Source organism: Aythya ferina, assembly GCF_964211825.1.
Source record: "Aythya ferina genome assembly, chromosome: 5".
Lineage (NCBI taxonomy): Eukaryota > Metazoa > Chordata > Aves > Anseriformes > Anatidae > Aythya > Aythya ferina.
In genome coordinates, this window is record NC_140301.1 from 9,587,450 (window position 1) to 9,614,879 (window position 27,430).

The 27,430-nt window shown below is 35.4% G+C and overlaps 1 protein-coding gene across 7 annotated transcripts in view; it reads right to left on the reverse strand.

Moving 5' to 3' along the window:
- Positions 1–27,430, reverse strand: part of ANO3 (anoctamin 3) — a 233,326-nt gene that overhangs the window by 47,068 nt on the left and 158,828 nt on the right. For 6 of the 7 annotated variants that reach the window (XM_084520759.1, XM_084520758.1, XM_084520763.1 and 3 more), the window contains 4 exons: positions 12,522–12,674; positions 9,851–9,951; positions 5,759–5,803; positions 21–152 (listed from right to left, as the gene is read on the reverse strand). In XM_084520759.1, coding sequence (XP_084376885.1) covers positions 21–152; positions 5,759–5,803; positions 9,851–9,951; positions 12,522–12,674 — 431 coding nt within the window. The remainder of the gene's footprint in view (positions 1–20; positions 153–5,758; positions 5,804–9,850; positions 9,952–12,521; positions 12,675–27,430) is intronic. The other variant, XM_084520760.1, reaches the window with a different exon arrangement.

The following is a 27,430-nucleotide window of genomic DNA, read 5'->3' on the forward strand; positions in this document are numbered from 1 at the left end:
TTTCCAGTTCCAACACTTACTGGTGTATGCGTGCACGGCTAAAGGGTGCTGTGTAGCAATCAGTCTCTTCAAGATCAGGCAGGGCCTCCTTATCAAGCTTCATTGGATTTCTGGGCAGCCAGCTTTTCAGCTCTCTCATATTCCTCTGCAAACTGAGATAGCAAGAAATCAAATTTAGAACCTCTTACCCACTTGCTATTTCGAACTCCATCACTGTATATTTACTGACATCATACTAGAAATTAAATGAAAGCAGGAAATTCTCCCATTAAAATAATATAAGGAGTTAAGGAGTATAATTAACAGTTGTTTTATTATTTTTTTCATTTTGTATTTTTCTTTACGTGATCTGATCTTGCAGAATTGACTCAAGTGCCTCTCATTCTAACATTAGTGGGATTCTGGTTCTCCCTCTCTTCCCTAGCTCCCTCCTTTCCCTGGTGTTTGGACAGTAAAAATCATTAAATTTAAAGGTGAATACAGGATTTCTCACTGTCAAATTGTTCTGTATTTCTGATCTGAATAAAGCCTTCCCCTGTTTTTTTTCATCAAAATCCAAGGGCTGATATTACCTTAGGAAACCATATACTGATATATGATATACTGATATACCAAATGAAGTAAAAAGCTACACTACACACAAGTTGTTATACAGTCTTTAGAGAAACTAACAAAAAAACTCCAATAAAACCAGCAAAAACCTGATACTGCTTCCTGCAGTTCCCTAAAAACTGGCATTGTAACACAAACAGAACATCATTTTTTACTCCTGATCAGATCATATACTGGTAACGTAAAGGTCTTTCTTGCACTGACGTCCTAGCTAAAAAGTATCTCAGCACAAGTTTTAGAGATGGAAAAATATGGCATAGCACAGTTCATTTTCAAGCAAATGCTAGAAGTTACCTTATTACTTCCATTTTGCACTTCTTGCTGACCTTTATTTTTCTCATATTGAACTGCTATAAAGTGTGGGTATTTAAGGAACAGGTCTCATTACAGTATGCTGTATTATCAATCATGTCTGAGATCTTGACAGAAATTGGATTTTGGAAAAACATTCCCCAAATAATAATGGTCAGTGGGATATGGGCCTTACTCAATTACCAATTACCATGAATGTGTGATATAAAAAGCATAGAGATCTCAGAGCCACAAAAATTGTAATGCTTAGTACTAGATTTTTATTTGAGGGAAGGAAGTAACTGCTTGTGCTAAGCAGAAGCACAGCTCCCCATTTCAAAATTAAGAGGAATAAATGATCACAGCAAATTGCTCTCAGGCAGTAAAGCCACTTCTGTGAAAACGTTTTATTATCAATAAAAATAGCAAAAGGTGTACCCCTGTTTAACACCATGTCAGACAGAAAGCTAAACTAAATGTGGGATCATAATTTTACATATACATTTAAAATCCTCAATATATTCTTCTTGCTATGTATTACCAAGGAGTCCGTGCACACTCCATATTTAATTGGTACTGCACTTGAGGGACAGCACTCTATTGACACTAAGCAGTACGAGACAAAAAACTCATGTGAAATATATTCATAAAGCTGAAACACAAAAAACAATTCCTACACAGGTGCATCCCTTCAGTGCCTCCTCTGCTGAAATAATACCTTAATGTGCCAGTTGATTATTTTAATGGTTTCAGTAGAAATTCTTCCAGCACAAAATTATACACAATCCATGCAGGTAGTTCGCACTTGATTTTCTTCTTTTTTTTTTTTTTTTTTTTTTCCTTTCTCGTTATACACATGCTGACTTTTTTTTTTTTTTTTTTTTTTTTTTTTTTTTTAGATTTAAAAACAGTCTTTTCTTTTAAAGAGGAAAGTACATAGATACATCAGGAAGAACAGTATCCAATGCAACTGATATCAGATTTTTGGTTATGAAATTACTTTAGAATTGGTCTTGCAAAGAACCTTGACCATGTTTCATCTCCAAAATTTAAAAAGCACTAGCCGATATTTTTTATCTTAAAGAAATTAGCCCTTTAAAAAACAAAGTCTATTTCTTTCAACATGCAATATGATGAAGAGCACTATTGGAATAAACTAAAAATCATGTCTATGTTACATATGCAACTTTTCTTAGGAGACAAGATGACTTACTACGCTAAGGTGTTTTCATTACCTTATTTTCATTACTTATGGCTCGTCACTCCAAAACCCAGTCTCTTCAGACAGCATAGAGTACGTCCACTGAAATTTACATCTTTCCTCATATAAAAACTAATTCAGCAAACAAGCCTCTTTTCTTGGCTCACAAGACTCTACAGTTAATGATGACACTAAAGATTCATGGAGCTTTTATTCAAAGCAAAAAAAAAATTTGGATAAATGTTTGACTGATTGTTTGAGGACTAAATATTAGCACACTTAGTCAGAATGACTTTCCAGGTCAAAATTAGCTGTTCAGAAAGATTTCTGTTCAGAAAGATCTGTTCAGTGGAGTCTATTCAGTAGGAGTGAAGGCAAACAGGTCTGGTCTGGTGAAATCATTGTTGAAGTCAGTTCATGCAATGAGATTAAAAATGTCCTACTGGAAACACTGCTGGGAATGCATCTGAACAGTGTGCAGATACACTCTTACTGAAACTACGAGACTACAAGGTGTTATTCTGAAACATGCAAGCATTTCAGTCTCAGACATGAAAATAAGTATTTTTGAAGATGCTTGTAATTTCAGCTTTGTTCAACTTTTGTACTCAAATGTTCTGTTACATTCTGTTTTGTTGGTTGTTGTTTTTGGAGAACTGTTTAGTCCAAAAATCCTTGCAGATTATGTTTCCTCAGCAGACTCCAATGCAAAAAAGCACCTCAAAGGTGAACTTGGTGCACTGAGAATTAATCTAACATGACTTGAGTCTCCGGTGTGCCTTTAGTTTCAAGGAGTCAAGGAAGCTTGATCTACAATACATCCATACTACTGTGCTATTTGCAGAACAGTGACCTTCTATCACTCCTATCTCTTCCTCACAGCCTTTCACTCTTTAACCACAATGACTTAAAGGAGCAATTACTTCTCCTTATGAAACTGCTATTGGAATTTTCTGACCAGGATTCATGGTTATAGTGGAACAAGACACCAGAACTGAGCAAATGCCATTCTTTAGAAAGACATTTTTGACAGCGATCACCAGCCATTAGCTTGCTCAGTGTTTGCCTCTTGTACTCTAACACGCAAGACAGTGGTCAAAAATTGTCAACCACGTGCCACCAAATTGTATAGACCTTGTGGTATGCTTTGTAATGGTAAATGTGTTATGGTTGACAGTTTCAATATAGGGACACAATACTGCAACGTTTTCACCACCAAAAAAAAAATCTGCAACATGTATCCTATGGAATGATATTAACAGATTTATTTCAGTGTACAAATTGAAATCAAAAAAGTTTTAGAAGTCTTTTTGCAAAGCAGGATACTGCAACTAAATTGCTGAACAAATTAATTTCTGGTTCTCTAGCCTTACAAATATAAAATGATGTTAACATTTCACTAGCAAGAATGAACCTGCATACTGTAGCAACTAACTTTTCATTTTCTTCTTCTTAATGTCATCCCTTAACCAGTGTTGGGGTGTCTGATATGGCACATATAAGACTGATTCATAAGATTATTCAGTCATAAATCTGAGGGAGTTCAGACTATTTTTGATACATGCATTATTTACTTAAAATTATTAAAAATTAAATTATTAAATACAATTTCTGTAGACTAGCCCTATGAACAGAAATCAAGCTTCACACTATTGTATACAATTTTGCCTTTTTTTAAGGTATGCAAATAAATAAACTGGCTGTAGATAGATACCATGTAGATATCACACATGAGAAACACAGTATATCAATAAGCACTACACTTACCTTTATTCTTTTAACCATGCTCCTAATAATTTTTTGTGGACTTAAAGACATGTATAAACATATTCATCTACCATATTACCGCGCCAATAAAATTCAGGGAAGTGTACATGTCACAGCAGGGCCTAATGTAATAGTCTAAACCCATTTTCTTAATTACAGAAACTCAGTAGCATCAAAATTTTACCTTCGATACACAAATATTTTCATACATATTCCTCAGCCTAGCTATTGTAAACTCCACTTAGAAATATTAAAAACTATTTGATAAATTACAGAGAAGTTAGGTTTGAAAAGCCTTAGGATGCAGGGAGACGATGACAGTAGCAGAAGTTAGAATGATGAGATGGATATGTCAGCAACCTTACAGTTAGCTTGCAACTTCAGACACAGCTTCTTTTTCACACTGTTCCTCTGTGCACTGGATTGTATCAAGTGCCAGAGGAAAAAAAAACAAAAAACAACAAACAACTAGATTCCCAAATTCCGGGTATATTACAGGTAAAAACATTTGTTTTGAATGTAGAATCAATCTGGCATTAAAACTGCTTATTACTTAGTTCACGGGTACTGCACAACTTCAAAAGCATGTTTCTGTCCTTCTAAATAAGGAAAATAAATTGATTTCATATCTAGGACTCACCAGATGGGTTTCAGATAAATTAAGACAAAATAAAGCTCTGTTAATTTTGCCTTTTCAAAGGCAAAGCACATCACTTAAATTTTTCATAACGCATGGTAAAATGGAGCAAGCATGTGAATGACTGGGAAGAGGAAAAATGCAGTTGTAAATTTATGTAACAGGTTGTTTTATTTTAATATATTTTATTTGCTTATGCAGTTTTTTCTTACTTTGATGTTCAGCAGTGCTTTGTCTATTTTTGTTAAAACATTATCTTGCAAACTGATACCGTGAGACCATATAAATTATTCCTGAGAAATAACGAGAGTTCTTCATCATCTAAAGTAAAAATGGGAGAACTTAAATCAAATGTAATCAAGATTCATCTCAAGAAAACCAACCACAGAAAACTCTTTTGGGAGTTTTCCCTCACGTAAAAAACAATAAAATAAAAAAATCTCATCTTTTCTGTTGGTAATTAGGATTTACAAAACATCATTTTGCCTGACTAGAGCAAGAGGGAGCAGTTACAGCTCACAGTATCCCCCCATCCTAGCTCCTCCAGGCTCCTTTCACCGAAGCAGCAGCCTCAGGTTCAGGTGAGCTTTGTGTGCACTGGCCTTCATTTGGCAGCCCTGCCATCCTAGCCTGGCTACTCACTACTAGCTCCCTGGGCTTTAAATGCTATAGCTGGACGGTTTTCAGGAAAGAAAGCCATTTATGACAGACTGAAAGATATTTTAGAAGATAGTAACCTCATGAAATCTCAGAGTTAAAAGTCTTTCACTGCAGCAAACTGTCAGCTATCAAATAAGAATTCAAACCAGCCTTCAGGGCATCATCGATGCAGTTGATCAACAGGATGCACATGAGAAAAGTTACATTTATGCATTTAAGGAAATAGCTGACTACCAGAGTTTACTTAAGACATGCACTCAAAAGTATCTTCCACACTAATGTAACATGTCTTAGTAACAGCAGACGTAACTGTAGAGATAGATCCAGTATTAAATCTTTGCTGCCAGGATAAGGGCCACTTTTTTCCTGGCATAAACACTTTTGCATTTCTACAACAAGAACTGGCAAAGCTTTAGAGAAATGCATCTTGTTACAGATGAATATTTTAGCACTTGGAGCTAACATATTTTGAGTTTTGAGGGAAATAATCTAATTTTCCAAGTTTCCTGGATAAATTTACAACTGCAAATGGATTTTCTTTAGCAGGGTGACTATTTGACAAAATTAGAATCTACACATCACCCACCAACCTGCCCATGGTTTTGCTCCTCCAGTCAGTGTAATAACATTTTTTCCTGAAAGAACAGCAGAAATCAGCTGAGAATAATCAAGCAGGAGACAGTTGAAAAGGACATATACATCATAAAAGAACATTGGACATTTAAAAACATGCATATCCATAGAAAGATGAATAAAGCACTTTAAAATACTGTGACCTCACATATTTTCAAGTTTAAAATTTGCTCCGGAGTAAAATTTACTTCTTTGCATTGTAGCTAATAACAATAACTAATCCACGATTCATTCACAAGACACCGATTAGAGAAGGACCAAATGCTGTCATGCTCATATTCATTTCATGGCATCTTTCTTAGCATTTTTTTTTTTATTCCATAGAACTAATTTTAGAAGAATTACCAGAACTCCCATGCTAATAAATGCTTTATGCACTCTGCGCATTAATACCATAAGCACTTAGCACCATTAGGTCCCAACTTCACTCTCTGGAGTGGTGTACCATCACCTTCCCTTCCCTTGGCTTTTTGCATCCAACTGAAGAACAACATGTGGCCCTACAAATCTAAGAGCACTAACTGAAACAAAACACATTTATGTTACGGTTCTTTTCTCTCCACCATTCACTGGTCACAGTAACCTCAGAGAAACAATATCAGAAATTGCCAGTGAAGTCTTCAGAGTACAGTTTGTTTGAAAACAATATAGAGACATATTTGCTGCAATGTCATACCTTCCATAATTTGTTTCAGTTTTTAATTTTCCTCTGGCCTCCTTCTACCCTTTCCCGCCACATTTCAGCTAAGCAAAGGCCAAGATCCTACAGATTCCTTGGGGTATCTGCATCTTTACCATGGCAATCATCGGGGACAGTGAAGTTTGGCACCAGGACATTTTTTCCTTGCTTAATTCATGTCACACTTTACATTTACACCTAAACCCTTTTTCCTCCTGCACGTTTTATTTTATTTTATTTTATTTTATTAGTAATTAAAACAAGTTTAGGTAGATACATTACTATGAGGGCTTAACCCCGTTGTCAGTTGCTATTTTCCCCTGCCCTTCATGGTAACACACACAAAAATGGCACTTCCACTCTGGATACTTAGCCAACGAAATCTCCATCAGAGGAGAACTTAACCCAGAACCAACATAGTTCACAAGATCTGCAACTGCCCATCTCAAGAGTAGTTGAGATTCATTAAGGTGCATTACTTATATTAAAATAATAACAAAATGAGTATAGTAAAAAGAGTGAAAAGGAAACAGAGCCTAGAAAATAAGTGGTCATAGCAAAGTTATCTACCAATCTGTAGACTGTTGGCAGCCTGATATTTAGTACCACTAGGCAGAATTTTAAATGAAATAATGAAGAATTTTTACAGGATTTTGCCATCAGATATTTGAAAAAACACTTTACTCATTTCCTTTCATCACCCTTAGCTGTTTTGCACATATTGGGTCCAGCTAAGCTACAGAAACATATTTTTTCTTCATTATACCCATTGATAATTTATGTTTCACAAGGACTTCCTTTAGACACTGGTACAATGAAACTTTTGTCTGGGTAACCATAACTGTGATGTGTAACCATATCACAGTTACATTTCTCCTGTCAGAACACATATTTAAATTTATTTAAAATCAAAGTATAATGCAGTCATAATTTAAACATTGTCCTATTTGAATGCATATAGACAGCAATGGTGATTACTGTAATCTGTTGAAATGCTAGGAAAATTTCCTTTTGTAATTGAAACACTGAGATTCCATCTTAGATTGCATATATGACGCATACTATGTATCTGCCAACACATTTAGGCATAATGCCATGCTAAAAATGAGTTCTAGGATGCTGGTTAGTCCCTTGGTCAGACAAAAAAAATTAGTTACTTTTCAGTAACAGAAATACTTCTTGTGTAATAAAAACACTGATTTTGTTTCGATTCCTAGATTGAGCATACTAAAAAGTATGAGTATAATTCAGGAGACTTCTTCTTCATGTATTATTCATACGTGGTACTGATATTTTAAGGAGTGTAGCTGAAAGCCAAAATTTTGCAACCCTGTACAAGAGGATAAGGGTGTACTGCATTGAAGCACTGCAGGGAAGGTTAGCTCTCTTCTTAAATTACGCATCCAAAATAGACAGAAAGAAGCTGCTGATAAATCAGACAAAGCTGAAGAGAAATAATCTGCTCTTAGAAGGGAGCACTAGTTCATTGCAATTACAGCACAATGGTATGATTTAAGCTTCTTCTACCCACTGAAGAGAGAAAATAGTTACCTCAGGAAAAAAAAATATATGCCTTCCATATGCCTTGCTAACTTAAATAAGTAAGCTCAATACTTAAGTGAATGATAGTGCTTTTGCCAGAACATGTAACGAAATTACAAAATGTGCGACCGTGTGATGCTGTAATGGAAGCACAAGAGGCTATTTTTACATCCGTGCAAAGGCCATCAGGGGCAAATAAAAACACACATGAAGACAAGCTCTGTCTCAGAAAGTCTCTAAACCATAGATTTCTGGAACCAGAGGGCATCATGAAATACTTCTCTGCTTCTGTATTAAACGTCTGAGACTGGCTGCTGGCAAAGCAAGGTGGACCTTTGTTCAAATCTGTGTCCACTTTGTGTTCACAATAAAACTGCCACGCTTATTGTTATTTTAAAAAGTACAGAAATGAAAGAAATAGCTTATTTGAAATATTCACACAAGTCTGACATTGCAATCTCGTTTTAATTCCTTCTTAAATCTTTTCTCAAGACACAAAAAAATGGTGATCAATTCCATACTTTTCACAGAGCTGGAGGTAGGCAGCAGGCTTCTTTCTTTCTTACCAGGTAATTGTTTCACTCTACAAACTAACAAAGTCAAGCAACAGAATTTAGCATTTTGACTACTTTTTGTGTATCTGATATGCCTAGGATAGAAGGAAGCTGAAGCATCAACCCAAAACCAAAGAAACATGGCTCAGACACTTTGGAAAAGACAGAATATATTTACCTGTCAATTACTAACACAACAACTAAGAATGGCTTCAAAATAAAGTAGTGTAAAAGTTAACCAGTATTTTCTGAAAGGCACTGCTGATCTATGGATTTAATAAAATGAGGAAGAATTCAAACCACTGCTAAAAGCTATCATTTGTGACTTCAAGTATTAAAAGCAAGAAAGAACTCTTTGGAATAGGAATTTAGTTTGCATGCATACACATATACAAACACTTCTATATTTAAAACATAAACAAGAATTACTCAAACCAGGGAAGCTCAAAGGGAACTATAATAATACTCTTAAGCATTCAGAAGATGACTGATACTGAACACATTATTTAATGGAAAGGACTTAATGCAATGATGTGGAAACTTGGTATAAAACTGGGTATTTAAAACCAGCTTTGAGCTAAGGATGCTTCACAATGACTAAGTTTCTGGCTTAGGACTAACTCAAGAGAGCCACATCGTGATAGCTCAAGTCAGCAGGGACATAAGAGGTAGAGCACTTGGCAATTTAAGTGAGAAAGGAGTTCTGTAAGGGTATTTTCCATGAGTCACACAGCTTTAGCATCCAGTTACCATTCTGACTCCCAGTGAAGTTTACAGCACACAACAAAGCTCTTCTCTCTCTGCAAAAACAGCTTTAATTGAGTTGAAAAGGAACACTTGCTCCTTCTAAAATCTGTGTTATTACAGAAGAGGTTAACTTGTCCTACACTCCTTATTGCAAATAGGTACAATAGAATTTGCACACAGATGAGGAACTGAGGTCAAGTTATTATTCTGGCAAAGGAACATTAAAGGACCAAGAATTTGAGATTTCTCACTAACGTGTCAACTATTAACAATACTTTCTAACAGTCTGCGTTTGATTTGACTTGGAAGGTAAGCTTGAAAACAAATACCACAGGCTAACGTGAAAAAGAACAGTACCTATTTTTTGTTTCTACTCTCCTCTTTCCTTTTCATCTCGCTAAATTAAAATATAAACATGCCTGACCACAGTGCAGCGAGTGGATTGAATTTTAGCCTTAAGGTAAGTAACAAAGCTGTAATATTTTAAGTACTAAATTACAAGTTCCTTAAAATGGTTTCTGCAATACCTGAAAGGCATCCTGATGTTCATTCTTTCTGCATATTTGCACAAAGTCTCCCATGGACAGTGAATTTTAACAAACATGATATCACTGTTTGTAACAGCTGGCTGCAAAAAGAGGTAACAAATAAACACATATTAATAATTCAAAACCACACGGCATTCAAGTTTCTAAAAGCATTCTTCAGAGGCAAATTCTGCTTTCCTGCATGAAGCTGCTGCACAGACCTGAAAATACTTTAAGTGCTCTGACCCGAACAAAGGAAAATTGATAAAAACCCCTCCACAAATCTTGTAATATGAATAACCTAGAAACTGTCAAAAAGGAACCCGTAGGACAGATCTTTGCTTATAAACACAGCAGAAGTAGGGAAAGGCTTTATGCAGCATTTTGACATGGAATAAATAAACATCCCCTCAAAAATCATTTTTGATGAGCCATTTCATGACCATTTAATGTGTGTCCCATTCAAGAAGAATGTAAGAGCCACAAGAACAGCTGAGGGAAGTCTGCAGGTCCCACTTGGTCTAAATGGAAAATCCAGGAACAATGAAGTAACTGTGATGCCTTCTATCAACTTATAAATGTCATCTCTGTAAGAATTGAGAACTTCCATAAAATTACAAGTAATATTCGATGCAAATGTTTTGTGTAATGTATTTATATGAACACAAAACAAGAATTTCAGCGTTACAGGGTCTTAAATTTATCTTTCTTAATCAATATTTCAATTTTAAACTCCTCTCCCAGCTATATTTCCTTAAGTGTTTGGACAGCGCTCTCAGACCCATGATCTGATTTTTTGAGGTACTTTGGGGACCCAGGAGCTTGACTCGGTGATCCTTGTGGGTCCCTTCCCACTCGGGATACTCTACGATTCTATGCATTTTTATATGTAAATATTTTGGTAGAGGTGAGTCTGATTAAAGCCACCCAAAAATTTAAGTAACACACAGTTTGGTAAGTAAAGATAAAAGAAAATTCAACTGAAGAGTTAATACAATTTTAAATGCTCAAAATTATGCCTATTACTGACATAACATAATGTCATAGTTCTAACATATTGCTTCTAAGATTTAATTTCTTTTTTGCAAAAGATGTGGAAAAAATAATATTGTAAAAATTTAAATAACCTGATACGTAGAATTACTATCTTATAAAGACATTTTGTCTGAAAGGTCAGTGCTTGTGAATTGATTCCAGCTGGCATTGTTCTAATTTCAGTATACATCCCAATATTTATTTTTTTCTATTAGACTCCAATCAATTTTTAAAACCTTAAAAATAAATTTTACAATACCATCAGGTCAGTTACTTATGAATATTTAACATGCTTTATTGTCAGCCAGTACTTGCAAGGACTTCCAACAATTAAAACTTCATTGCTTTAATACGGAACACACAAGGCAATTCTGCTGAGCTGAAGAGCAGAATAAAACAGGATAAAAGACATGTGAAGTATGGGAGCTTATTTCAGGATAGAGCAAATACACGTCTGCTTTTTAAGTAATTCACGAAACAGCAGAATTCCAAGGCTGTTTTCCTGACTTTGTTTTCATTCATTTTTATATTAATGCTCTCATTACCGATATCCCAACCACAACAGCAACAACTTAACACTTTGAAATGTTTTTTCACATTTCACAGTGGGGAAATGAAAATTCCTGAATATCCACACTGAAGTGCAATACAGAGCAGCACTCAAACTAAGACACAGAAAGAATGAAAAAAGAAAATGGAAGCAGACACAAATAACAAAACAAAATAACATAATTGTCTGACAAAGCAGAGAACATTTGGTTTTTAGTACTCATTTGAAGTTTGACTGTGAGCACACAGAAACAAACGTTCATCTCTGTGGTATCAGCAAATGTATTAGAAGCCTAATCATACATTAACTTGGAATTTGGGGAAAATAAATTGTTATAGATAAGAATTAAGATGACAAAATTCTTCCCTTATAGCAACAACAAAAAAATTAATTCCCTACTAATACCTGAAGTTCTTAGTCTTCAGGAGTTTCAGCTTTTAAAGAAAAAGGGGGACAGTACTGAAACTTGATACAAAATCAGATTTTTCTTCTTAATACAATCAGAATAACAGGCTAGTTTTTCATTTATTTATTATTATTATTCTACTTGTTTTCAAGTGTATTCTGGAAAATTTAGAAGCCTGAACAGTAGCACTTAAATTGTAAACTATTCTAGCTCAAAGAGCACAATGCAGATTAGGACACACAAACTAGGGATGGATTAGTTTGACATCTTTAGCCCTTTTAAAATACAGAGGGATTTAATGCCATGAATCCTGCTGAAAGACAGAGGTTATATATTAAAGAAACAATATGGGTTACTGACGCTTCTTCTGTTTTGTTTGTGTCAGGAGCTGGGAGTTTCCCTCGATACTGCACTAAACCTGCTCCTATTTAAAACTGATTCTATACTGGGTAGGTGCATGTGCACTTAAGCATACAAACATGCAGGAGCAGGTTAACATGTTAAACACATGCTATCAAACAATTGTTAATATAATAGCATTAAACAGAGGGACCAGCCTGACTGCAAAGACTTGTAAGACACCAGGAATTTTATACATTCAATCAAGTAAGACAGTATTTTAAATACTTTATAATGTATCTAAATAAATAGCTTTATACCACATAAGCTACAAAACTCACCTCTCGTTCTAACATCAGCCCTTCTGCTCTCAAATTCTTCTCAAATGTGCTTCTTTTCTCTACCTGCAGACTTGACTTTTTGTAGACCAAGATATAATCAATGCGCTTTTTTCCATCTTTGAAGAAGAGGCCTGACGATGCCATGGCATCGGTCTGGATAAGATAAAAATATGGTAGACATGTCATTCATAAAGATGAACGGAACCGTCATGAATTCCCTGCAACACAGCACTTCCTAAAGCATGGAAATGTCCACATAACTACAAGATGACTATATAGAGAACAAGTCACAAGAACAGACAGCTCTTATGTGTTGTTAGTCCAGGATTTCCAGCCAATTAGAATAAAACAAACTAAAATGACTCTGTAACAATCATAATCTAGCCATTACTTTCAACTGTGCACCCCCCCAAAAAAAAATTACTGTATAGTATGTATGGATGTGAGCTCCTGTTAATACTTACTTCCCAGTTGGAATTAATAAAATTTAAAGGCAAATAAATTAAACCAAGTTTCAACAAATTAGAAGAGAAATACGATTGATGTGAATGTTTTCTTGGATATTCCAGCTGAAGTTCTTTTTAATGCCATGTTAGCAATGCTTAAATCTTGTCTAGTTCCTTCCCACCATGCTTGTAAACACAAGGGATTCTCTGACCTCGATATGGAAAACCCTGCTTTGCATGCTGCTGCTGAAAGCTATTTTTACATTGTTTTTGCATGAATCAGAATAGACAGTGACTATATCAACTGGTGTCATTCTGTGAAGAGTTTGAAATTTGAAAAAGTAAACTGAGAAACAGTTGCTGAGTTCTGGAGAATGCAAACTCATTTTAACAAAAACTGTCCAGAACACATATGGTAGTTTTAAGAAAGATGTGTCACACACATGTGCACGACCAGACATCTATCCATAGTGCATTATCTTTTAGCAAATAGGATGTTAGTCACGAAAATTGACTGTATTTGGATTGTTTGATATGAAATTTATAAAACTCGGAGTTATATCCAACGATAACATGCTGCTTTGATAAACAGAACCATATGCTAGTGTGTGATATCAGCAGTACAAATACTGGATACCAGCTTTTTTGTTTGTGATTTTCTTTTTCTATACTCCCACATACCTCACAGCTAACTTTACAAATTTAGTGTTTCTGAAAATCTCTGTCTGCAAAATCTGAAATTTTTGAAGAAGATTTTTTTTTTTTCCCCTCCTAAAGACAAAACCAAAGAAATATCCTTCTCAGACCACCCGTCATTACAAAATTGCATCATCACACCTCCGGGATCATTATTTAAATACATTAAGCTTCAGTTTAAGTACAATTAAGCTTTTTCTCCTTAGCAGCTGGTGATGGCATCATCTTTCTTTTCCAGATGCTTTTATGGTTTGTTTTGATAAGTATCATCTGTTACCTTCTCTAAGCATACCTGCTTATGTATTTTATTAATGTAAAAACAAAATGAGATTTAGAAGCCCAAACTTTGTCCAACTTGCCTGAAGCTTTGCTGTCACTAATTCTTTTAATATAAAAAAAAAATAAACAAAAATACAAGCAAAAACACAGAAAAAAAAGGAGGAAAGGTTTTTATCCTCCCACCCCTTTCTATAACCATTCTATAGACATCTGACATGATAAAACATTGAAATCTTATTTAGAAAAGTGCAAACTTCAAAGTAAATTGGAAGATGTTTTACAACTTACACTACAATTTACATTTGAAATTATGACTGGAGTAGCACAATCCTTGTACACAGGCCCACTCATTCTCATCTCTTACTCTTTCTATTTAAAGAAAGAAATGCCAAAAATAACATGACATCATCTGTAATGCAGAAATCCTGTTTCTATACCATTCTGTCCCTGGAAGACAAAATTCAACAATAAAGCAGGGTTGTTGGATTTTCCTAGTTTTGCCCAGCTTTCTGGGCTTTTACAGTCTGGATTTGTGGTATTCTCTGGCCTGCTCTTTACTGGCATCACTGACCCATTGTCTTAATGACACCCCTCTTTTTAATGACTCAGACCAATCAGATGGCCTCACTCTGTTGTCTTCAACTTGCTCCTATATTCTTCAAAGGGTACCAGCATTAGTGCCAAAAGTGCTCATAGTTACATTTTCCTTGCTGCTTGCAAATAATCTCTCATTACTCCTTCTACCTGTTATATCCTCCATCTACCACTCCTCTTTGCAATGACTTGACCGCTTTGAAAAGCGTACAAAGTATGCTTCTTTGGGGTAGAAGTTGCTCTTCAGCAATGAAGTGTAAGTAAATCACAAAAGCAGACTAGAATCGGCTTTTTTTGGTCTGCGAATGAAGCAAAATCACATATGAAAAGTCTGCTCAAAATTTCCCCACGGGGGAGACCTGGAATATTTCTTACAGTTTCTGCTGATGCAGTTTCTGTACAGACATTCTGCAAATTCAATTTAACTTCTTTTGTAAGACCCTTCTACTTTTCTTTTAGATGATAATTTTTAGCCTTTTTTTTTCCCCCCTCAGTTCTGAAACACATGCTTTTCTTCTGTCTTGAAAAAAAACCCACACATTACTGCAAGGACAAAGTTAATTAAGAACTATTGTTTCATTCTGCAGATTAACATCAGCATGCAAATATGCCCTCGGGTTCATCTGCACTGAACAGAAATCTTTGGGGGCAGCATTCGATAAATAATGATCTGCACTGTCAGTAGAAAGAAATTTTCCATCTGTTCATCTCAAACCGCTTTCACAGGATCTTGTTCTTACAGATGCACAGATGAAATGTGCAATAGTGCAGCCATTTACCACAATCGTGCAGTGAACCCAAACTACATTGATTTCAGGATTTCAGTGCTACTTCCACTTGGGTGTAGCACGTCAGTGTAATTCTTGAGCAACACTCTCCACCTATGCTAGGAGGAATACCTGTGTCAGTAAAATAATTGATCTGGTGAATAGATGCTTCTTGGGTTGATCTGCAGGAGCTCCATAGTGTGTAAGGAGAATAGGGAGCAGTAATTTCAATTAAATGTACCAGTCAAAGTATATTAGCCACTAACTACACCTAGTGCAGTGAGTCAGTCTTTTGGAATAATGGGCAATAGCACATTTATTATTTAACTGTTGGTTTAGGCCAATAGCTCTGAGATTCATTCTTTTACCCTTTACTAAGCACAGTGGAAAAGAAAAACATTGAAAGAAATATTTTGTACAAAGTCCTTACCCACCTCATTTGTTTTCAAGATTTTCACCTAGAAAGTTTATTTGAAAACAGACCAATGTTCATATTTCTCTCTAATCCTCTTCCATCTTAGTTTTCCAGAAACAGTATCCACCTGCTTTTTTTTTTTTTTTAATTAATATTCCTTTTGGTATCTTGCCATACAGTTCATCTTGCAAGCTCAAAGTTTTAACTTCACTTTGTTCTTCAAAAATCTTTAAACTCGAGAACTTTAAAGAATATCTAGGCTGTGAAGCATTTCCTCACAAAACTGTAAACTTGTTTATAAGACAGAGGTTTGCACCAGAGTGAAATATTAACTGAGGCATATTTCATGACATAATTGCTTTGAAGTCCAGAAATGTACAATTCAAAATACTGACCTCATTCAATGAATTTCACCATTTATATGAGACAGGAAACAAGTTGATTGATTTAACATAGAAAAAAAGCATCTTTCTGTCACCAAAAAAAAAAAAAAGTCAAACAAAATACAACGTAAATATTTGTCAAAATTATGAAATAAAAAGAGTTTGCATTTCCATCCAAATCTGGTACAAGTAGAATTTCCTTGGATTTAGCCAACGTGGTGGGATTTTTCAAGACACTATTTTTCAGATTACAATTAATAAGCAAAGGCATCTTTACAGACAGGGAATAGCTGTTTTACAGGCTCTTTCTCTCCCCAATTAATTTAAATAGCACCACTTACAGCAATTAAAAATATTTTAATTCCACTGATTTCAGTATACCATTCTGCTCTGTAGATTAAACTTCTGCCAACTTTTCACCTGATACATGGCAACAAATATTCTAGAACAGCAAGATGGAAGCCTTCCAAAAACAGGAAGCAAAATTACAGAAGCATTTAAGAGCAAATGACATGGTATGGTAGGCTTCAGGTTCGGTGTATTTCATTAGCAGCAAAACCACTAACAAATTTTGAAAATTACTGAAAATTACGCTGCATTGTAATATATTGGTACACTGTCTTTTTTCCCCACTTTATATCACTGAAAAGTTTAAGTTAAAGATATACTGCAATGTAGATTTTCCACTAGATTGCAGCCCTATTTTCCCTTCCTGCAGTTATTTCCTTGGTGGAAAGGTGCCACACAGGAGCTGAGAATGATCATTCCAATAATCCATGTAGGGTCGACAGATTTTTCAGAAATCAGCAAAACCTTTTAGCAATAATCATGGACTAAATGAAAATATTAGCATTAAGAGATTCAGTTCCACTGAATAAAAACGATGAAAATAAACAGAACAGAATAGAAACTTACACGCTTCTCTTATAAAACATCATCTAGCAACATCTGGACAGCTGAACTCAGGAAACCGTACATAAACATAACAACAACCTCTTTGAAAAATCCACGTTATTAGGTTTTCATTTTCCCAGTTAGGGAAAAGTAGCTGTGTTCTATAGTAGGAATGACAGATTCCCATGGTATCTCCAGTGAAGCACTAAATATACCAAATTGAGTTCATTGGGGATTGGTAGCAGCTTGCTGGAAATCCGATTGGTACATGACAGGAGAGAAGTCTTCAGAACCTCATTTGTTATTATAACATCCTGAAGTATGTTTCACACTTCTCTGTGACCATAATACCATTTCCATTACTAATTCACAGATCAGTTAGAATCAGACAAATTAATTAATCAATCCCCAATGAACTTAATATGACATTAAATTAATTAAAATCCACGTGTTGAGTTCTTACTTTAAAGTTTGATAAGAAATAAATAGAAATGCTTGAAAGCCCCACTGACAACACTGATTTAACATAAAATGAAGCTGTGCTGAAAGAAGCCTCAGCAAGGCCACCAGCAACATCTAAAAGCTTCTCATTTACTTAGGTTACCTGAGGCAATTGCCAAAATTTCTCAGTTTCAGCAGAGTAATAATGCCAGGTCCAACCATTTATAAGTCAAATTTTGCAATCACAAGAACGCCTTAAAATGCAACATAAAATGAATGTATTGATAATATAACTGTAATCGAACTGGGGCAGGAGGTTGTTTTTCCAATGTTTTTCACTAATTTTCCATAAGAATACTTTTTCTTTCCTCTTTTTTTTTTTTTTTCTTTTTTTTTAATTTTCTTTAAACAAAATGAAACAAAAAAGCAAAACAAGAAAAATAACAAACTTTGGGAAGGGTGAAAGGCTTATTTTCTGCCTTGTGTGTGGACGTATATTCTGTGTATCACAGAATCACTAACGTTGGAAAAGACCTTTGGGATCATCTAGTCCAACCATCACCCTACTACCAATGTCACCTACTAAATCATGTCCGTAAGCATCATGTCCAACCTTCCCTTGAACATCCCCAGGTACAGCGATGCCACCATCTCCCTGGGCAACCCCTTAACTAGAACCACATAGAGAGACGACTTGTCTATTGCAACCTTTTCATGTTCACTCAGCATTCAAACGCTTAAAGGCTGCCAGTCTCTGTAGGTTTGTGTTTTTTTATTATTATTTTTTAAATCTTAAATAATTATTTGCTTGTGTATGTGAGACTTATGAACTACTCTGTTCTCAGACAGATCAAGTGGTATCTAAATGCAGATACTTCTACTCCCCCCTGCCTATAATTCTCGGTCCCCTGGTTCACAGGGGGATGATGCTCCAAATTCTTCACTATCCCTTTCCCAAGCTTGTTTACTCTATATCACAGCTTTATTTGCTACGTGTAATTGTATTTCCATACACACCTCACTGAACATTGTTACACTGGGCAGAACAGTGAAAAAAACCTGCTACTTTTCAAACCAATATACAAATTCCTGTTGACTTGTTCAAATTTTTACAACTTGAGCTGTGCAGCAGCAAAACCACAATGTCTGAAGTACATTCAAACCATTATGAAGTGTTATCTCTAATCTGGTTACAAATAAAAGTTACAGAAAGAAACCTGTCTAGGGGAGAGCATGTACTAGGAAAAGTGCTATTTCCTTCTATTTCTAGCCCGATATTCAGCTAATTTCAGCTTCTCTTTCTATATATCTGGTAATATCCTATGGAATTTCTCTTATATAACATTGTCCAGCTACCCCTGAATCCATGTAATCATACAGTTTCCACAACGCCTTTCGTAAGGATTTCCACAGGTCACTTGTGGGAGAGCCTTCTTGTTTTCTTTGTTTTGAACCTGGGTGAAAATAACTTCAATTACTGCTTCATGGCCATAATCCTACAAATATATGTGGTTTCCTAAAATATGTAGTATTTTATCATTACTGTGTAGTGGGTTTATGTGGCAAGGTTTGGGCAGCAGAGGGCCATAAGGGTGGCTTCTGTGAGAAGAATCTAGAAGCTGCCCCATGTTACGTAAGGGCCCTGCTACTGACCAGAGCCAAGCCAGTAAGTGATGTTGTTTGCACCTCTGTGAGAGCATATTTAAGAAAGGGAAAGGAAAACAAACAACAACAACAACAAAAAAACATTGCCTCACAAACAGCCTTGCAGGCACCAAGTGAAGAAGGAGCAGGAGAAGTGCTCCAGGCTCTGGAGCAGAAGTCCCCTGTGGCGAGGAGCATGGTGAAGCAGGCTGTACCCCTGCAGCCCATGGAGCACCACGGTGGAGCATGGTTCCACGCTGCAGCCCATGGAGGAGACCACGGTGGAGCAGATGGCCCTGCACCGATGGAGGCTGTGGCCTGTGGAGAACCCCCGCAGGAGCAGGCCCCAGGCCGGAGCTGCAGCCCGTGGAGAAGAACCCACGCAGGAGCAGGGGTCTGGGGGGAGCTGCTGCCTGTGGGGGACCCGTGCTGGAGCAGTTTGCTCCTGGAGGATGGACCCTGTGGTACAGACCCATATCTGGAGCAGTTCTTGAAGAGCTGCTGCCTGTGGGAATCCCACACCAGATCAGTTTGGGAAGGACGGCATCCCGTGGGAGAGACCCTGTGGCACAGGGGATGAGAAGAACTGAGAAGGAGTGGCGGAGACGGAAGCGCTGTAGACTGACCACTATCCCCCTTCACCCATGCCGCTCGGGGGGAGGAGGTGTAAGAGAGTGGATAGGGTGAAGGTATTTTTTTTTTCTTTGTTTCTTGCTTCTCTAGCTTGTTAGTAATTTTAAGATTTGCTGCCTATCTCCCTTCTCTGAGTCTGTTTTGCCTGTTACAATAATTGTTGAGCAATCTCCCTGTCCTCATCTCAAACCTTGAGCTCTTTGTGTCATATTTTCTCTCCCTTCCTCTTTGAGTAGTGGGAGTGAGAGAGCAGCCATTGTGGAATTCAGCTGCCCACCCGAGTAAAACCACCACATACTTTAATGCTGTTAATGAAACAAATTGACTCAAATATCCATCTAAAATTAACTGCACTCTTAACATACCTTACTTAAATGAAAAATCACTCTGTTTCAAAGCAACCACTACACTTTGGCTAAACACGTGCAGTCCTCCTCTTACAACAGACTTCATTAACAAACCTCACAATTACCTATACTCAGACACAACCTAATAACATAAAATATGATCACAAGAAAAATATTATTATTTTTGTTACAAATATACAAATAACACTTTATGCATATGCTACATATTATAATAGCATTTTATAATATTTAAAATTGAACATATTAAATATAAAAATATTAAATATTGCCTATATTGTAACCTAAAGTCAGCTTTTAATGTTGAACCACACTAAAAGCATTCAAGCCAAGGCAAAAGACTAACCTCTTATAAAATTTCCTTTCATGATAAAAAAAAGGAACCTCTTCATTTAAGTTTCATTTTCTTAAGTTCGCAAGTTCAATCAGTACTCATTTGACTGATTTTAGAAATAGCCCATTGCAGTTTGTATTCTTATGCTCATTATTCTAAGGGATTAACACCCATTTGAGGACTCAAATTTTCTTTGCATTCATTTATACAATGAAATAGTACAGCAACAACTAACCAGGTACATGGAAATCCCCAGCTGAAGCTTTTCTTCCACGTATTGGGTTCATCACCCTAACATTTCCCTAAATTCAATCATAACTGACTCTAGTTTGAACAGTTAAAAGATTTTTATTCAGGCAAAACATCAAAGTACCTAACTGTGAACTTAACCTAGGAAAAGCCCTAGTACTAGATGCCAGGTGTTTCTCAGTAAATTCATTTATTCTAACTTAAAACATGCAGTAAATCAGGTCTGTCATGAAGAAATTGACTAGCTTTTCCATTTTACATATAGTTTTCATTTACATAATCTAATACATGAAGGCTAGATGAGGAGCTGGAAAGTAGACCTTTAGTATTTAGTATTAATTTAGTATTTAGATATTTTAAGATTTGCTTCATAGGTTCCTGAAATTTGCCAACAATGGTAATGAAAATAAGTACAATTTCTCTTACTTTATACACATGTACACATTAGCACAGAGGCTGACAAGTATTCTAACACTTCTAAGTTGCATTAAAATATATTTCAGACATAGTTTTGCCTACCAACTTCAAAATCAATAGTCATAAATAACACACAGACAAAAGCACAGGGCAAGTGCTAGTCTGGCAGCATGCACAAAGTGTCTTGGACTCTGCCCAGAGCAGGTTATTCTGACCCAAGGCACCCAAATAGCAAGAAACAACTTTTACATTGGGGTGTAGCTCAGGCTGAGAACAGTCTGTGTTTCAATTTCTGACTTAAAGGACTGTCATTTACTTTCTAAAAAGAACCTGAGGAAGTTTCACATTTATAAGAACATACAAGAATATCATTTCCCAGCCATAATCAACAATGGAAGCATTCAGTTATGTCAGTGCTGACCGATACAGCACACAAAAACTAAGACTCCACAGAACATTGTTTATTTTGCCTCTAGTAGACATGAAGTTCAACTTCCTCCCACATAAGTGATGTAATTTGGATTTAAATATGTAAAATTATGTAAAGGAAAATAAACATACCAGGAAAGTAGAACCTATGATACAAAATATAGATGGCTGCAGACAGCTGAGCCCCAAATTCTTCTCTTACAGCTGAAATTTACTAAATTTCTCTCTTCAAGATCTCTTTATTATAAGGTTTGAACATAATTAATTTCCTTCCTAAGACAGCTGGTGAATTCTAACAGCTAAGTGCGCTGGGGAATAATAACTTTGATAAATTTACCATATTAAAAAGAGACTTATTCAAATGCCTTTGCTTCCCCCAAATCCACCAGGGAAACTGTAAGAAGGGAAGGGAAAGGAAGAATGCAACAACAGAAAGAGTGATGCTGCTACTGGAAGTGGAAGCGCTGAATCCAGATAGTCTCTCTGTTAACGTAGTGCATGGTATTTAGCAAAGACAATAAAAATATAGGTAATTTCAAAGAAGACATGTGAGAGAAGAATATAAAAAACTTTTAAATTTGGTTTGATTCTGGTAAATGGTGTGGCTCATTTTTTTTCCCTTTCATAAGTCACAATGTTTTATGCTGTCATTTTATAACGTATGTACAATTCACATTTCTGATGTACAAAACAAATCTGTATTTCAAATGATAAAGATGACTACATAAATTAAACAAAGTTTTAATTATATAGTCTGTAGAATTAATCTTTTGTGTGTTACCTCTTCAAAAAAAAAAAAAAAAAAGAAAACAACAAACTACTTAAATATTCTTAATACAGTTTCTTTACTGACACTCTAATGCATGCAAAATTACAAACATTAGCATAGATTGAAAAGCAGCAAATGGTTCTCTTGCTTGGCCAGTTCCTACTACCCCTTGGGCTTTGGTAAGGCACTAGGTTAGGTGGAACTTACACGTTTCTGTTTCCAAGTTCACAGCTTTACCTTCTTTAATATTAACATTTCCCTGCAGATAGTCTGTTAGCTGTCAAGGTCACTTAAACCATGTCTAGATAATGCATAGTATCAGCTGAAGGAGCAGAAACAGAACTCCCACATACAAGAGGGCTGTGGAAATCAATTGACCATATTTCCATTCAAGTCAGCATGGCTAAAGAGAAAGTAAAGAATTTGTCCTGTATCATTCACAGACAATTGGTGGAATCTCAGTAGGAATAGAATATAATTCAGGTAAACTCATTTTCATGCTTTAGGTTAAAGGTATTCCTCTCTTCAATTCTGCAGCACAGTATTCATACCTTTGTCTAGCATCTATACCAAGTTTGAGGTCAAACTTCAAGTGTCCAGGTTTGAGAAGTTCACTTGAGGTACAATTTACCCATCTAACATCCTATTATATGATAATAAACAAAAAACAACAACAAACCACCCCCATCCAAACAATATATAAAATCTGGTAAAATATTTTGCACTAAGGTGTTAGCAGTTACTCTGTGAATACAAATTATTAGCCTCCAGCATATAAGCAAATGTGTAAGTATTCATTAGATATAAGTAAATTAGTTTACAAGTGAATAGTTCTCATTTTTAATAGACCTTTCAAATTTATCTTCAAATAGCAGACATCACTGTAGAAACTTAATTGACAATAATCTATTTCAAGATTTTGTAAGTACTATATCAATGCCTTCCATATATAATAAAGAGCACAAACATATTACCCCGCCGAGCATCACCACTCCATAATAGCACCACTTTGGCAGAAGCTGTAGAACCAAAAAGCATGTGAAGAACACTTAAAGAAACCTAAATAGACCTTGAAATGTTTTTGCTTCCTCATGGAAGCAACAACATGTTCATTGACCTACTGATGACACCCTAAACTCTATTATAAACATCACCATAAAGCTTATTGGCATGGAGTCTTACAGCCTAAATAGGGCTGTGTTTAACACCCTACAGCATTTAAAAGCACTTTGTGTGCTTGCAGAGAAAATCTGCTTGGAATGGAGCAATGAGAGAAGAAGAACAATTAAAACACACTGGTAGTCAAAGGTGAGGCAGAGAGAAACAGTTTTTTGGATCTCTTCATCTCTTGATTTTTAAGAGATGCTTCAAAGATGAGTTCAGGACTATTAAATCATGTATGAGATTGATGTAGCCATGGAAACAATTTGAGGAACTAGGGCAGAAATGTGCTATGTGAACTTCTTAAGTGATATAACCACCTAAAATTGCAAGATCTAAATGAACGTCTTTCCCATTCTAACTGTAAATAGAATGGTTATTCTACCAGAAATACGGGAAATTTTTCTATCAATACCATTTACTCCTGTTCATTAAATGTTACTAAGTAAAGAGATTATTAGCTGGTTCATGAACACCACCCCTCTTATTTTTATTACTAATTCTCCCTAATACTGTTACCATGAACTTTGCATTAACATCGTAAGGAATTTTAATGCCTAAGGATATCATTTCAATGGTTTGTGTCTACATTCAGATTTTATGACTCAATTCAGCTTTAAGTATTTTCTGGAAACAAATATGTTACCAATGCTAATTACAGCAGGCTGATTTCCATAAACAAAAGTGAGATTCCAAATTACAGCTTACTTTATTTCAAGATAATTAAAATCAAACCTGTAACTCCAACAAGATAACAGACTTCTTAAGTTACATGGAACTAGTAGTGAAAACATTTAAAAAATATTTTAGGCTACAGCAGTGCACTTAAATAAAATAGTACTAGACTCATTTTTAACATTTTTAAAATCATGTTCTACTTAAGAGTAATCCAAAATGTGCTTTTTGAGAATTTTTCTAAGGATATGGCTAAGCTAGTAATCATCTTGTGCTTAAAGAGTTTGGGAATGGATAAACTAAAGTAGATTTTTATGTTTATCCCTTCCATTACCTAATTCCAAAAGTACAGAATAATTGATTATAAATATATATTGCTCTTCCCCCAGCCCTGCATTTTTGAATAACCATAAGAAACTAGAACAGAATACTGGGGACCTATTTGTATTCGCAGAGTTATCCAGACTATCTTGGGCATCAGAGACAACATAGCTTGGTTAATGTGACATATATCAATGCTGCCATAATTACCCATGCTAATGTATTTCTGCATATACCACATTGTACTGTGCAGAACTCAGGCTATTCTCTGAGCTGAGAGGAAGAAATATCTTATCTCCCGAAAATAAAACTGTAGTTTAACATTTAGGAATAAACTATACAACTAGTTGTTACCTTTTTTTTTTCCACTTTTTTTTTTTTTTTTTCCTTTTCATTTTATTTAGACTTAGGATGTAAGTATGAAAATACATATATTTTAGTTTCAGGTTTATGGGATTTACTTCAAAACATTGAAAGTCTGCTCATTATTACTATAGGGGGAAGTGGCGATGGAGGATGCTTGGACAGGAGGAGGCTTTTCATTTTAAATATTCCAATAACCTCTATTTGCTCTTTAGGTCTAATAGAAAGACCTAAACAGGAAGTGACATGATCACTGAACATTTTCTTTTGCATTTTTTTTTTAAACTTTCATTCTTAAATTAAACTTTTTTTCTTTCATAGGATTTCATCCTTCACTGTGAATTTCTTACTACTTTCCCTTCATTTCCTGAATATTATTTATTTTTAAATCAAACCTCACAGCAGATGAAAACCATGCACTGGAAGCATAAACATCAAGTTAACTTGTGTTGCACTTGACCATGTCATTCTATTCTGGGATAATGATTTTATCTGTTATCATTCCTTTTAAACTTTATTTACTTTTCTGTTATTAAACTGCATTAACAGTCTACTCCTTATCTATTACACTCCCTTTCCTATTCTCCTTTCCAGTACATTGTTATCAGCTGACAACATCTTGTTCTTACTTATACACTAAAACAACTTTATTGCCAAACCTTCTCTTTGAGCATGCATGCCTGGCACCCACTAAACATAAAAGCAAGATTCTGAGTGAAATAATGTAGATGAATTTAGTGATAAATGGACAGGATTAGAACACATAGCACAAATCGAGTTTAAGAAACTGTGCAATTCAATCACATGCACTTACACATGAAGAAAATGAAAACAGAAGATAATTCTTGCAAAAGAGTGGAAAAGAAAAAATACGGTTGAAGAATATACTTATTCTACAGATATTAAATTTGATTTATTCAAATTTTCAAGACCACCTACATAAAACTTTGAAAAGTAAATATTTGTTTTGCAGAAAAATGTAATGGATATGTTCAGAGTCCAAAAGAATCCAATAAAAAGCATAAAAAATATATTTAAGGTTTTCACTGGTAGTTTTAACTTTTAATAATGACTAATAATCTACACTGAACATACTGAGTTTTACTGAAATTGTATTGAATTTTCAGCATTATGTTCTGCTAAATGGAAAAAATTCTCCATGTTTTAGGCAACTGCTTATTTAAGGTCTTATTTAAAGTTTATTAGAAGTCACATAACATTTCCAGAGACTGAAAGAGAACTTGTGTCAGATCCTATCCAATACAAAGCTGGTTTGGACATGCAGTATTATAGCAGTTATCAGTGGATACTAAAAAGAGCAGTAAACTAGGCTACCGTAGAGGTACATTTCTTTGCAGTTCTTGAACCCATAGTGATAAATATTGGAAAATATCTCACATATTCCTCTCACTACTCTACATATTATAGTCATTGGTACAGAAAGAATTCACTGCTACTGACCTCACTACTTCATTAGGTGTATGTTGCTTCCCATTTAAGTGATAAAATGTGTTTAGCTAATTTTCCCTTCTTCATGAAGGTAGAACGTTTCAAATAATCAGCTTTACCATTAGGGACCTGCTTGCTCCCTACATTTCACTCGCAATAGCAGATACTACTTCCATTTCCTGCTCAGCCGCCACCTGCTGGCATCACCCCTCTGCATGAGATCTTGTGACAATCACATACATGAAGTCGTACTTCCTATACAATCTCAGTAGCAGTTGGTGCTGAGAAGACAGCAGAGATAGCTAATAAAGATAGTTTTTAGTGGATCTTAACACTTTTCAGTTTGTCAATATGAAATTTGTGGATTCTGTACTGATCTCACCCTCTCACATTAAAGGGGATTCTGAGTTATAGATCATAACAAAGGAAATGAGTAAAGTAGATGACTATCAAGATGACTATTGGCATCCAGGTGCTATATCTAAATTATCCAATGTTTCTAAAGATTTAAAACTGCAGTGATGCAAATTAGATTTATGGAGAGTGCACATCATATATGCAATCTGAAACACTAGACAGCTTAAAAAATATATTAATGCATATTGACTTTCATTGTGCCAGCAGGACAAGTTTGTTATTTTTGAAATATTCAAGTAGCTTATCATTGAGATAAATAATATCATCAAGCATTGATTGCAAATAGCTGTTTTTAGTTATTTGTCCCTGAAACTCTCGGGAGTGTAAAAAAAATAAAAACCTTCTAAAACAAGCCTAAATTAGAATAATAAATAAGCAGAGAATAATGAGCTTTTATCCTTGTACACCCTATCAAGGCAGTATTTCTGATCTTCATGTTTTGGTAAGACTAAGAAAACTTTCTTTTTTGTTAATATAATGATAAATCAGTCAATCCTCCAAATACATGAGTACTTACCAGCTGTAAAGCTCTCGTCCCTGCTTTCCACTGTAACTTTCAACCATCTCAAAAGGAAACAGATGAGTCCTTTTGCTAGTCTTGTATCGGTTTAGAGAAAGATTCCCTTCAACATCTTCCACTAACTGCCAGGACTTGCGCAACAGTCCAAAGAAAGACTAGTAACCTTCTCTTCTACTCTATGACTAATCAAAATCTCCCATGCCTTTTTCCTGTGGAGGCAGGCAAACAGTAAACAGGAGAATCTTGCT